Source organism: Gavialis gangeticus, unplaced genomic scaffold, assembly GCF_001723915.1.
Source record: "Gavialis gangeticus isolate Ggan-Ray unplaced genomic scaffold, GavGan_comp1, whole genome shotgun sequence".
NCBI classification, from domain to species: domain Eukaryota; kingdom Metazoa; phylum Chordata; order Crocodylia; family Gavialidae; genus Gavialis; species Gavialis gangeticus.
In genome coordinates this window covers 129,418,720-129,433,224 of record NW_017729024.1, presented here as the reverse complement: position 1 = coordinate 129,433,224, position 14,505 = coordinate 129,418,720, and the positions used below count along the sequence as shown (strand labels likewise).

Here is a 14,505-nt window from a genome sequence, read left to right as displayed (position 1 = left end):
TCGGCACTGACTGGTAGAGAGGCCCAGGGGAGAGGAGGGACGATGGGGCAGTCACCATCTTGATGGCTGGCTGCCCATCATGTGGCCCTGCCCCTTGGCACTGATTCGTGGAGAGCCCCTGGGGGAAGAGGAATGAGGGAGTGGCCACCATCTTGATTGCTGGCTGCCCTTTGTGTGGCCCTGCCCCCCAGTGCTGATTGGCAGAGGCACTGTGGGGTCAGGTGGTGGAGAGGCATGATGGGACAGTAGCCATCTTTGCTGCTGCCCCACCAGCTGCAGCCTTCTCCTCCCAGCAGTGAGGACCCACTGGCTCCTGCTCGGAAACCAGCATTTTATTAAGTTTTTTTGTTGCTGTTGATTTTGTAGTTTCTGTAAAATCTGCAAAAGTGTGAATTAAGTAGGTCCTTACAAATGAGGCAGGGCAGCACATGCATCTCACAGCCGTTACTGGTTGTGCAATGCACAAGCTGTGCCCTGATTGTGATAACCACTTGAGAACTACTGCGGTAAACTGAGCAGCTCCCAACTGGGGATACTGCCAAATTCAAAAAAAAAAAGTGTTGGGGAAGGGTGCTCTGACTAACAGAGTGACAACCACTGTTCTCTAAATTTTCTTCAGTGTGTTTGAAACAATCCACTTAGTGAATCCTCTCACTCTTTAGCTGGAATTGGTAGGAGTACCAATAAACATATTTAATGATGTAAAACATTGAAAGGTATTGTGATGTTTTGGTGAGCATGATAAACAGAAGGCATCCCACTGACTAGAATTACAGTTTGTAAAGCCATAGAAGACACTATTTGAACTGTTACAATGATAAAAGGTTAAATGATTTAGAAACAAAACCAGGGTAATTAAGTAACATTTATTTTACATAGAACAATCTCCAAAGAATATATTTAAAAACTAAGTACTGATTTATTGCATTTTATTTTTCTTACAAAAAAGACAGACAGGCACAACTGAATTAAGCAAATGCCTCAAACTGAATAACAACTGATCACTATTCAGATTGCCCCTTTGCCACGTTTAAAAGGCTATGAATAGAAAGTTTAATTTACCATGAGGCAGTAGTGCATTTTTATTTAGTAGGAATTAATCAAAATATACTTTTGTACAGTAAACTGTTATTGTAACTTTATAATTACCTATAAAAACTTCTTAATTGCACAAGTTTGCTTTACAATTGACAATTGCCAGAAAATAGGCTTAGCATTGTAACTAAATATTTTCCCAAACTATCCCATAAAAACAAATAATTAGGATTTCTTTCAGTGAATACTTCACAAGTCTAATAAGAACTATATTATGTATCTGAAGTCATTTTAAAAATATAGGTTTTAATAGGAAGAGGTTTATATATTTATTCCATTCAGCTAAATTTATCTTTTGCCTACCGCAAAAATTCATTCACCCCCATTAACTGAGTGTCTCTAAGCAGATATACTTTGATTTGAAAGGACCAAGACGAGTAAAATTTGAAAAAGTGTTTACATTAATCTGATTTCTACTTTACTACTTCATTACAAATGATGAAAAAGGCACATCAGCATATTCCTTCGAACATTTTAGTCTTCTTGATGTCAAAAAGAATGTCCAATGATAGTAACGTCAAACATGTTTAAAAGCAAAAATACTGAAAAGACCTCCCATTGATTAGATGCACAGTCCATGAAATCTGAAGTGCTCATTTTCCATAGAATTTCTTATTTAACAGGAATATGAGCAAGTTTACATTCACTTTAGCTTTATCAAACATTTTCATTACAGCCACACCTTCATACTGCATCTGAAGCAAATCCTGCAATTAGAAATAAGATTTATTCTTTATTTGAGTTAACATTTTACAATATCCACAGATATTAAGATAACATTGTAGGTGCATTATTATAATCTCAATCCTTCAAAGTCTGGGCCTTACACATTTTAGCTAATTCTTTGCCAGTTTTAAACATACTTGTGTTCTCCACACAGCACCTAAAATTCACCTAATATATTTCACCCGCATAATTGTTACCCTATATATCCTTTATGCTAATCCAATAGTTTATGAAAAAATAAAATCAGAAAAGTTAATACTTTTTAAAGATTTAAATGGCAGTCTATTTACAGTCCAGCAAAGGCAAATAAATTCAAACTCTACCTGGAAATGCAGTTGCACTTTCTCCATCTCAACCCCCAAGAATTTTGCTTTGATTTCAAAATCACCAACTTCTTCACCAGGTGTGATATCAAACATAACATTCTTAAACCTTAAAAAACAAAAAGATACCTGGATTTATAATATGCCACAACATCACATGCTCAAAAATACTTAATTGAGGTACTTGGGCACAAATAGTCAGAAACTTGTAGCATACACAGTTATCTGAGCAAATCCTTAATTCCAAGCCAGTTTACAGAGACTGTGTCCTGGCAATGTAAACCAGAAAGTTCACCTTCCTGTTTGGATACAGCTGCTTTGTAATACAACAACTCAAAACCCGCTACAAAACCCTTCAAGTGCAAACAAGACACCCTTCATGACTGGGTGCATTTTCTACATTGCATCATAACACCAAGGAGGTTCCCACTGAATGTTAATGTAGCAGTGACATCAGTGGTCAAGCCATTAGTGTGTCTCTACATGACAACATGACCTGATAGAATTTGCAAGATTAACTTCTGTTGGATCCAGCACCATGAGTACACTGCAGCAACACTGAGTAAACGGAGCAGTCCCAAATTGGACTTTCTTCTCTGAGCTGTTCAGACTCAAGATCTGGAATAGTGTGACCACTTCTGATTTTTCCTGACAGAGAGAGCTGAACAGCCAGGCAAAGATTTTCTTGCAGAAGAAAACTGGCTCTTCCAGAATAAAGTAGATGATTATTTCCAACCTGGAAAACATCTGAGGCAACAACCCCCCAGGAGCACTCCCGATTGGCCGTGGTGGGAAAAAACCGTGTCCTGAGGATGAAACCCCCTGGGACTCCAAGAGGGCTCCAACCCCAGGTGCACATGGCTCCCACCTTGTGCAGGGTATCAGGGGCCATTTCCTCAGGGTGGAACCCTCCCAGAGCTGTTTTCAGCACCTGCCACCTGCCCACTGACAGCCTTTCCCCTTCCCATGCTGGGGAGAGGACAGTGTCAACCAATGGGCTCCCCTAGGGGAATAGCCTTCTAGGGCACATCCTCATGTATGTGCATGTATAGGGGTGTGTTTCCCATGGGACAAATAGTAGTGGCACATATTTATGCCGCTGCTATTCATCCCTAGGCATGCCCCTGCACGTGTGCTCTGCTGCATGGCAAGGGGACCTGAGTGGGGTAGAGAAGGTTAAGGCTAGCACCTATGCTGGCCCCAGTGTCTTACCTGGGGTTCTGGGGGGCCTCCTGGGGCAGCAGCAGCACGATCCTGCTGCACAGAGCCTGGCTGACAGCTAGAGCATGGTCCTGGCCAGCCAGGCTTCAACTTCTGGTGGCACATGCTGCTGCCGTCATCTGTGCCGTGCCATTTTTTTTTAGCGGCAGGTTTTTGTTTGTTTTTTTTTTGACACTGGGATCTCCGAGTATAAAAAATGCTACACTGTAAATTGCTAGCATGGTACGTGGGTGCATGTGCACTGCATGCAGCTTGTGGTGCCTCAGATGGCTTTGAGGTGCCACAAACCACACGTGTGCTTGTGGGGACACACCTCTAGTGTCTGAAACACATGTATGCTCCAACTCCCAGGCTATGTTTCTATTGCTAAGAGTTTCAGAGCAAATTCTTAGTGCTAGAAATGAGCACCTGACAATGGAGTTGGTCTGACAACTATGAAACAGAGCCAAAAGCAGATTTTATTTTAGGGAACAAGTTAAGCTGCCCTTAGTTCTAGCTGATGTCAAATCTCTTTTAGGATGGTTTGATCTGTTAAAAATCTCAAAGAAAATGCAGGAATGATAGAGTCTAAAACTCCAGAATATCTGTCCTGCACTAATTCCAGTAGGTATCAGTCATAAATTAAGAAGATTAGCCTGTCTGAGCAACAGATATTCCCCCCTCTCATATGCCTATTTCTGGATGAGGCAGACTCAGCAAGAGGTCTGAGTCTCCACAGTATGAAATAGACTCCCCCCGCAGAAGCGGTACAAGCACCTACTCTGGATACATTTAAGAAATGCTTGGATGCTTATCTTGCTGGGGTGATCTGACCCTAGCTGACTTCCTGCCCCCTGGGCAGGGAGCTGGACCCGATGATCTTGCGAGGCCCCTTCCAGCCTTAACATCTATGAAATCTATGAAGAGGTGGTTTTTGGCTTTCCTCTTGAAATAAGTTTCTGGGCAAGTAGTTTGGCAAAGGATAATAATGAAGAAGTTTCTCCCACTGTTGAAGGCCTGAAGTATTCATGGGTTTTAATGAAGTAGGCAGCAAACATTTTGGCTAGGCCCCCAGCAGTTTTCTAAGAACAGGACTCATTAGAAAGGATGCACACTTAAGATTTGCTTCAAAGTATTACCGACTGTTCAGGGCTCAATCCAATGTTGGTATTTCAACAGTTTTTATCATTTCTTACCATCAAATAACATCCATGGAAATTCAGGAATCTCTCTAGCTAGTGGTTAGATGCATTTTTGACAAATATAAACCTATCATTCTGGTGCAAATAACTTGGAAATAAAATTCCATCCAGGACACTGTGGCCCTGACCAAAAGGAGGTTGCTAAGGAGTGTCTGAAGACTTGAGGCTTTTAGGCCCCTTCTTTCCTTCTGAGCTTTTGGAGAGAAATCCTCCTCCTTCCTACTATGTTCTTTATTATAAAATGTTATTAAGGAGGCTAGAAAACACCCCAGGGCCTTCTGCAATTTCAGAGCTTTTAATGAGCTTTCCATTCCTTGTTAAGATTTTCTCAACAAATATAGTTGATCCTGCCCTGGGACAGGATGGACACTAGAGGATTTCAAAGTCCCTCCCATGCTTATTTCCTAGGATTCTTTTTCCTATGAACTGCATATCAAAGAATATATGGACATGAAAAATTCCACCTCTGTTTAGATGATGTATGCTAGTCCTTGTTTTAAAATTTAGTAATCCTCTTTCTCTGGATGATTCTTGACAGTAGAGACTGCCTTCTTTCCCAGGGGTTCAAATATAATCAAGAAGGCAAAACAACCCTCTTGTTTCTCCAACTTGTGTTTAACATCAAAAAGTTCCCCAAAATGGAGAAGTAGGTGGTAGTGGTGAAGCTCATGAAAGACAAGGATGTAGGGCATTTTTGTTTGCTGCATTTTCCAGTCTCCAACTTTCTAAAAAGATTCTAAATTGTAGGAATGAAGTTTCATTGCTATTGGGTGCCAAAGAAGGAAGGAGAGTTCAATCACTGTCCTGTTCACTATGCAATAGGCAATTGAAAAAAAAAGTAATAAAAGGAACAGAACAGAGCAACTAGAACAGGGAAGTCAAACTCAAGATGTTGCAGGGCTGCATTCCCTGCTTTTCAGGTACCCACAGGCCTCACCCCATCTCTTACGCTGGCAGACCTAGTAGCACCATAGGGAGAAGCCCTGCTGCTGCAGCCAGATCTCTGGCCACAGCATTAGGATTTCCTGGTGTGGCAGCCAGTGACACTGCAGGCTGGACACCAATCAGAGTCCTGGCTCTGGCCACAGGTTGGATGTTTGACACCCCTAATCTAAAAGCACAAGTCTCTCTCTTGTAAAGAAAGTTAGAAAGTATGTTCAACTGCTTATCACCACCAGAGGTTCAATTTTAAGGTAGACTGGATTAGTAGATTGCCAGGGATAAGAAGAGAGATGTTAACTTGAGCAGTTTTCTGAACCACTAAAGAGACCGTATCTGATCAAATACAAGACCTGCTGAATTCCATATAGCACCGACATGAACTGCTTCACCCTTGCACTCAGAGAACTTCCAGCATATTTTCACTGCCTACACTGCACTTTTGGAATTGCTGTCAGAAACTAAGCCCAAAGGATCCAAACCAAGACCTGAGGACTACTGCTTTCATGATCCGTCTCTGGCAACCTTGAGAGCAGTGGGGCTTGGGGCAGGGGAGAAGTGTCTTCCCTGAACAATTCTAACTACTTTTGTTCCAGGCTTGGACCGTTTGGACACGTCTTAGGTTTTGGTGGCACTCAAGAGTGCTGTGTAGGCAGTAAAGATATGCTGAAACTTCTGAGGGCAAGGGTGGGGCAGGTCATAAATCAGTGCTACAAGCAATTTAATGGGTCCCTTATCTGATTAGATGTACTCCATTTTTTCTGATCACTCACTCAAGAGGTCTTCAGAGACAGCATACATGTGCCCTTGTTGAATCTTGACTGGTACACGGATGCGGGTGAGTGAAAACAAAGAGGCCTCAAAACACACCAGATTTGAGTCATATTCCTTGGAAAAGCCCATTCATGATGAGCAAGAAAACAACCCTGTCACACTGTAACTCTTGATTAAGGTTCTCCTCAGATGCAATTACTTTCAAGATTATTGTGTGTTTGGCTGCTTTGTACAATCTCAGAAGGGGATCTTGTTTGTGAAAGAGCACCCTGAACAGTGCTGTCGTCTAAGAGAGAGGGTGGGGAGAAATGGAAGGAAGTTTGTTTGCCACTAACCCAAAGTGACGTATAAAACCTAGGATATTATGAATAATGGAAGAGGAGTTGATAGTACAAACTGTTTGCATTGCTGGAGACAGAAATCTATGTAGAGAGTGGATGGGGCTAGTCAGGCCAAGTTTTTAACACGTCTAGGAGAAGATCGATCCTAAAGTGTCTTAGTGAGGTAGAGGCCTTGATCCAGACATTTCAAAACTGAATTTCTTACTTGAGGCAAAGTCTAAAATTTTCCCTTGCTGGCAACTACAACAGCTACCTGAGAACTTTACTTAAAAGTTAATGCAAGTGATTGTTTGGTAGCTGAAAACCAAACAGCTGCTCAGCAAATCAGTTGATTTGTGCTTGTTAAGTTATATAAAGATGGAATTTCTAGAATTTAGATACAATGTTGGAACACGTCTGTTGATCATGGTATCTTAACCAAATAAATTAAACTATCAAGCCAACTACCAGCGAGAGAAACTTAGGATACACAGTTTTAATCTCCTTAAACTTAGAGGTGCACCAATATAAAATCGGTCACATATCGGATTGGTGCTGATAAAAGGAAAATTAACATTATCACAGCAACCAGGTTTTTTCAGCTGGTGTAGCTGATAACATCACTGATAAATGCCAAGGGCATGTGTGCAGTCCCAGCATGCACATGGCCAGGAATGCAGCCCAGCAGCTTGAAGAGCAGCAGCTGACCAGTAAGTTTGTGAGGAAGAAGCAGCATGGGGGGAGGGGTGGGGGGTAGATGGAGGCCCCCACGGTGAGGGAGGGAGCGGGGCAGGGACAGATGCTGCTCAGCCAGGGTGCTGAAAGTAACCACCAGGAGTGAGACAGAGTTGCAGTCAGCTCCCTACCACTATGTGCACCCCTGGGGGAGACATGGGGAGAGGCATGTGCCCCCCCAGATTTGTGCATGGGGCAAGGATGGGCTGCCTGCTGCAGGCTTCAGGCCAGGGCTGCACTTAGGGTGGACAGTGGTGGCGCTGGAAAAAGTGTGGCTATGGGATGGGCTATAGTCACTCAAAAATCCCCTGTAGCTACCCCTCCCCAGTGCTGCTACCCCTCCCCACCACACTCCTCCTCTCTCCCCCCACCCTGGGAAGAGGCTGGAGCAGCCCCTGGCCCCAAGCCTGCAGCAGGTAGTCCACTCTCACCCTGCACACAAATCTGCCCCAGGGGTGCATTCAGTGGTGGGGAGCTGCTACCCCTTCCCATCCCCTGCAGCTCTGTCCTGCTCCTGAGCTTGCATTCACTGCCCTGGCTGGGCAGTGCCTGCCCCTGTCCCATTCCCTCCCTCACTGTGGGGGCCTTGATCTACCTGCCCCCCACCCTCCCACAACAGACTTACTGGCAGCAGGCTGTTCTCCACACTCCCGGCCTGTATTCCTGTAAATCAGCTACCAGATTGGCATCAGCTGATAAGGCTAGTTAATTCATAGATTGTTAGGGTCTGGAAGGGACCTTGCAGATCATCAAGTCCAGGCCCCACCACTCTAGGCAGGAAGACAACTGGGTCACCCCAGTTGGTGACCCCAGTGAGGTGACTGTCCAGTCTCCTCTTGAAAGCTTCCAGGGTAGGTGACTGCACGACCTTCAAAAGGAGTTTATTCCAGTCCGGACACCGTAACTGTGAAGGAGTTTTTCCTGGTATTAAGCCCAAAGCGACCTTCCAGAAGTTTGTATCCACTGGTCCTGGTCTTTCCCGGGGTGCCCTAGTAACCAGTTGTTCACCAAGCTCCTCTGATATAGTGGTAAGCCACTATCAACTCCCTTTTCAACTTTCTCTCCTTCAGGCTAGAGGCCCAGGTCCTTCAGCCTTTCCTCGTATGGCTTACTTTGCAAGTCCCTGATCATACAGGTGGCTCTTCTCTAGACCCTCTCAAGCTTTTCCATGTCCTTATTGAAGTGCAGCACCCAGAACTGGACACAGTACTCCAACTGCAGTCTCACTAGTGCTGAGTACAGTGGGATTCTCACTTCCTTAGTTTTACACAAGATGCATTGGTTGATGCATGCCAGAGTGTCATTTGCCCTGCTGACCACCGCTTCACACTGATGGCTCATATTCATGCAATGGTCAATCATTATTCCTAGGTCCCTTTCACCTGTGGTGCAAGTCAAGCTGTCACTACTGAGCCTGTATGTCCATTAAGGGTTGTTGGCCCCTAGATGGAACACCTTACACTTGAAAAAACAGTGTTAAACTTCATCTGGGTATGCCCAACTCTCGAGCCTGTCCAGGTCTGCCATTGGTAAAGTCGGCCAAGAAAATCTTTACCGGTGTACCCCTACTTACAATGTAAGAGACACCCCCTAAGGTACCATTAGAAAGAATGCAGGAGGTCTTTCAAACACCAATGCTGGAAACAGCAGAGAAGTTGGACAGCCCTGAAATAGGCAATGTGGTCTGTGGGGAGTGTATACTGGTGAGCATGCTGCAGGGGTGCCCCCTCCACCACATGGAGAGCCCTCTCTTTTGCTGCTACTGCATGCAGTACAGGGAGCTTGCCTGGCTCCCTCCCTCACTGCATGCCCAGTGTAAGTACCCTGGTCCCCTCCCACAATGCATGCACAACACAGGAACCCTGGCTCCCTTGCTGCATGGCCAGCTCTCCCAACTGCCACTACACAGGTGCCCACCTCCCCCCTGCTGTGTGTGCACTGCAAGTAGCTCAGCTAACCCCCCCCACCCATGAAACACAGGCACCCTGGCCCCCTCCAGCTGCACCAACCCACCCCAGGGACAGGAGGTAGAAGCCAGGAATGGAAGGGGAAGTCAAGAAACCCAAGCTGCTGCTGCTTCAAAAGTAATGAGGGGAGTAGCAGCTGCCCAGGAGCCCACGGCCCAATGTTAGCTCCTTGCAGCTCTGGTCTATTCGATGATGCAGATTTAAATGCCACACTCACTGGTTAGTCTGAAGATCTTCAATTTCTAGGATGACCCCCTTTTCATGAAGTCTTGCTGCTGTGTATTTTAGTGATGTGTGCTTAAGTTTTCTGCTTGCTTTATCCTCTTCTTTTCCATCTATTTTAATTGACCTGCGTGAATTTCTATTAAAAAAAATCTGGATCAATTCAAAATACCTACTTCTCTTTCACTTTTTTCCCCCCTCTGATTTCCAAAGGACCTGCCAATGACAGACCTTTTACTTGACTGAAAAGCAAGCTCTTATTGATAACTAAACTAACTTTTAAATATACAATAAAATTAGCATTATAAACAAGTGCTACATAATGATCAGAAGATGACAAATGTTCTACATACTTGTATAATAACTTTCAGCTACCAAACACTTGTTTTAGTAGCTAGGTTTATATCAATAATAAGATGCAAAGTGGTAAGCGACAAGAAATTTTCTTAACCCACATTTAAAAATAAGCTTCTTTGTCTTCATTAAATCTAACTTATATATAACTTCTTACACTGCTATTTTAAATATAGCAATTTACAAGTATAATATAGTGACACAGTTATGTAGCAGATGTTTGATACTCGGTTAGGATAAGCTACATAGCACATTTGAGAGAGCACCACAGTTAGTGCCAAGATCTTCCACTCTAAATACAAAGTTGCCTCAATTATGATTAGTAGAGGCCTTTAAGGAAGAGGTAAAATTATAAATATTCTCTCATTCTGCCCCTGACATTAGATGGCCAAGCAGCCTCACTGAGAAGCCCCTATTAAAACTTTTAAGTTTAAACCTAGAAAGAAGGGGGGGGGGGGAAGAAAATAAAAACAATGTACATTGACCACAGGCTTTTCAAAAAGTTATTCAAATAAAATTTATCACTTCAGCTCCTTCCAGTGTCAGTCACTCACAACAGGGACAGTTCCAATTCACTTTTCCTGTAACGTTTTACCTTGGTAGCATTCAAGTTTGCAACAGAGAATAAAACCCTTCTCATGTTAATGGATCCCATAAAACATTAGAAAGAAATAAAGTCCTTTAACTCACTTTCGTGTTAAGTTGTCTAAACAGGTTTTTATATAGGTGTTGTAATAATTGATTTGTTCTTCATAAAATGCTGTCTTGGAGTTAAGTGCATTCAGAGTCTGTTGGAGTTTCATCAATTCAGCTTTTCTGTGATGTCGGTATCTTCTTTGATTTCGTATATCCTAAAGGAAGAAAGGTTTGGATTCTAATTGCTTTACTGAATATTTAGGTCACTTGGATGTTACATTCTCACAGAATCCCATCACCAAAAGTTGTACAGTGCTTTCACAACAGAACAGCAGCACTGCACATGTCTTTTATTGGGAAAAATATGAAACACTGCACTTGTTTAGGCTAGCCATTCATCTTCATTTCCAGAAGTGGCTCCTTAGATAGGAATTGTAGACCAGAATCCTACTACTGTGCAAAGAATGGCATTAAAAAAGTCAATCATGAGATGTAAGAGCCATTTGTAAGCAATTCACTCAACTGCTTAAAAAGGGGGATTTCTTTAATATTTAAAGTTAGATTGAAAAGAAATATCCATGTTTCAGTATATGCTTACTCGAGGACCACTAACTTCTCCTAGAGAAGTCCATTAGAACCAGTTAAAAGGACCCCATAAGCTCTTTTTATGGCACATGGTTATTTCTTGTGGTACACTCATGCTACTGCTGAGGACAATGTGATCATTACTGTAATCTTTACTGCAGCACACAGAATTTATAATGAAGACCAAGTAGGTAAGGCAGATGTTAACAGACTCAGATATGGACAGACAAACAAGTTACAGCAAGTTAAAAAGTAGAGTTACTATTTAGGAGATGTTGCATAGTACCTCTGTATACTTGGTCTGCCTTCTACTCCACCCCATCCACCATTAAGTAAAAGCTAAACTGGGGCAACTTAGCCATCAGGGCAAAGGTTCCATGGGTTGGTTTTCACTGATGTTTACCAATACTGCTGAGCAGTAAATACATAAATTAAATAAAGACAAGTATTTAACTTGCTATGTGTTCATCTATCCACACCCCAAGATCAGAGCTAGAGTAGCATGAAGTCACTCCAGTAGTGCAACACCACAGAAAACTGAGCCAGAGCAATATAAAGGGCTTATTTATCCAAAACTGTTACTTACCCACTAGTTGCTATGGATCTCACTGTATGCATTTTATGTATGCAAGAGCAGTCTCTTAAATAGTATTGTGCATCAGGAACACTCATGCACCTCTACCTCCTCACGTTCCTATAAAATGCCCTGAAGAACTTAGCAGCTGTAACTGCCCATTATTTCTCCCAAAATCTGTCTGTGTTTTTTGATGATTCAAAGCAGAGACCCATGATAGGTTATGGTATGCTTGCAGACATCTCAAATAACTAAAGTTTCTGTAGGAAAACTGCTGGCTCTGGGTAGGTGTCAGTGTGGATCCCACTGGATACAACTGGTAAAGCAGTAGTCCCTATATACTGTTGGAATCGAGCGTTTCAGCTGTGTTAGTAAACAGCAGTCCTAATACACAGCTCCCCATGACCTAGTGTCTGAACAACTGAGTTCAGAGCTTGGTAGTGTATGATAAGAGGTCAGTGGATTATTTCATATGGCTGCCTTACATATTTTGGATCCTGGCACATTTCTAAAGCCAGTAATGTCTTTCTGGATCCAATAAAAACAACATAAAAGTATCCACCATACTAGAAATTCAGTTAATCTTCACTTCCATAAACTGCCCATCTTTGCATGGTACTCAATTTAAGCAACTGTATATTTTGGCAATTAAGATGAATTTGGCAGCAAATGCACTTCCAAATTGACACAAATCTGTTATTTGGATGCTTCAGTGGACCCTGTTCAGTATTCCAAATTAGAAAAAGTTTACCAGATACATATTCCCAAGAAGTGCAATCACCTTAGCAATATCATTAACGATTTCCTGGTATTTAGTTGCTGAAGACACCAATCCAGCCTGTTCTAATGTCCGAAGATTTCTCTGAATTTTCCTTTTCTTTTGCTCCAAAGGTAACTGTCCATCCTCAAAAACAGACTGACTATGCTTCATTTTCTCTGGTGTTTTGGAATCCAAGATGGCACGTTGCTTCACAATTTTTGAGTGCTCGGATTCCTGGAAAAAATATTAAAAGAAACAATCTCTAACTTACAAGAAACATGAAAGTGTCCAGATGTTCCCACTTCTGTAGAAAGAAAATGGATTATTAATTCAACGGTATATTTATAATCTATTCACATTGACTATTTTTACGGAGTTCATTTATTATTCTGCATCTTGAAGGCATCTTAAAAGTCAGTCCTCATTAGTAAGTATTTTGGTGGACATATGGGAGTGTGTTTGAATTGTGTTACCATTGCCTGATCTAAACTGTATCGAAGCAAATAGATTCCCATTTGCTTCATCAGTTCTAGAACAGGGCTTCCAGAACTTTAAGAACAGTGAGGGAAGTAGTTCTTTAAAAGGTACAAACAAACCAAAGAGGGTTTGTTATATCTCTGACAAAATAAAAGATTTGCTGTTGCATACATTGATAGTCTCCCAGATAAGCAGCAATTCCTACACAATTCCCATAATAGGAAAACGTGACACGCAGTTTCCTATCCAGCTGTTTGCAATAAGCATAAGCAAATAAATTAAGTAGAAAGACGCTTGAGATTTCATGAGAAGTGATGGTTTGCTTGATAGTATGAAAGCAACAAAAAGGATCTTGTTTAAAAGTCTGTGTTCAAAATTTCAAGAATAACATTCTTTCATTTTGATGTTACTTTTTGGTGTCTTCTTTTCATAGTAAGAGATCCTCAGTATCAGTTCCCTTTTATGTATATCCCTTAAATAACAGTCTTTTTAAAAATAGTCCCATTGTCCATACCTGAAGTTACTTAGCTAGAGTCCTACCTACTTTAAGGATTTCATATCAACTTTTGTTTTTGTTACCAGTTATTTGCTTAAAAAGCAGCATTTCATTTCATGACCGTCTAGCTTGAAAGTGTTTATTTAGCAATGGGTATCAAGGAAGTTTGTTACTTGTTTCAAATCCTGAGCCATGAGATGGGTATCTTTCTTATTGATTAGCATACAGAATGACATTTACCTGCTGTCCAGATGCGGGCGTTTCTAGGATTTCTAAGAGTGTATCCCCAGGTTGGGCTCGTATCACATCAACTATAAGTCTCTTTGTCCTTTACAGATAAATAAAGGATGAATAGTTTAAGGCTGCTGCATTTTGTTTCTTAAAATAGTTTATTCAAAATTCTCACACACACACACACACACACACACACACACACTTCATTTTAGTATTTTTCAAGGATATCATTTACCTTTCCTACTACTTCATGATTTCAAAGATGTTAGTAGTAGTAGGAAAATAACAATTTCAATATATAGATTTGTAGCCAAGTCAACTTGCATGTCTTGTGATGGTAATGGATGCCACAATAAGAATTCACATAGCTAGATGCATATGGATTATGCAGTTTAGGACTCTGACAAGATGACAGACATGGTTACACAGATCTTTTTCTGAGCCTGATAAATATACAATTTTAAGAGCCATCTGGATTTACAGAAACAAAGGAAACAAATTGCTGAATTTCAGAAAGAACATACAATTGATAAAGCATATTACTGTGCTTATTAGCAAAGATGTATCCTAAGCAAAAGGAAACTGTTTTGGCCTGATATTTAAATGGTTTCTTTTTTGGTAACATTTATCTGAGTTCCTGCTGCCTATTCATTCTATACTTCTTCCAAGAACACTCTGTCCTGCAGCTCTGCAGCACAGTACATTGTAACAAATTACCATCAACCCTTCCCCCAGCACAGTAAATAGATTAGTCTATTACATGCGAAATATACACCAGACTTCAAATGAATGCCACAAGCTGGGTTTTGGGGTTGTTTTTTGGTTTGTTTTGGGGGGGGGGGGGTGGCACACCAAAAAAGAAAAAAAGAAAAAATTTTGGGATAGG

The 14,505-nt window shown here is 41.8% G+C and overlaps 1 protein-coding gene across 5 annotated transcripts in view; it reads right to left on the bottom strand.

Annotated features, from left to right (window-relative positions):
- Positions 1-895: 895 nt before the first annotated feature.
- The window catches only part of IQGAP2 (IQ motif containing GTPase activating protein 2), a 272,642-nt gene continuing 259,032 nt past the window's right edge, over positions 896-14,505 (bottom strand). For 4 of the 5 annotated variants that reach the window (XM_019517713.1, XM_019517717.1, XM_019517714.1 and 1 more), the window contains 6 exons: positions 13,626-13,713; positions 12,434-12,646; positions 10,548-10,708; positions 9,499-9,642; positions 2,145-2,253; positions 896-1,802 (listed from right to left, as the gene is read on the bottom strand). In XM_019517713.1, the coding sequence (XP_019373258.1) occupies positions 1,689-1,802; positions 2,145-2,253; positions 9,499-9,642; positions 10,548-10,708; positions 12,434-12,646; positions 13,626-13,713 (829 nt within the window). In that variant the 3' untranslated portion in view covers positions 896-1,688. Of the gene's footprint in view, positions 1,803-2,144; positions 2,254-9,498; positions 9,643-10,543; positions 10,709-12,433; positions 12,647-13,625; positions 13,714-14,505 lie in introns of those variants that run through there. The other variant, XM_019517715.1, reaches the window with a different exon arrangement.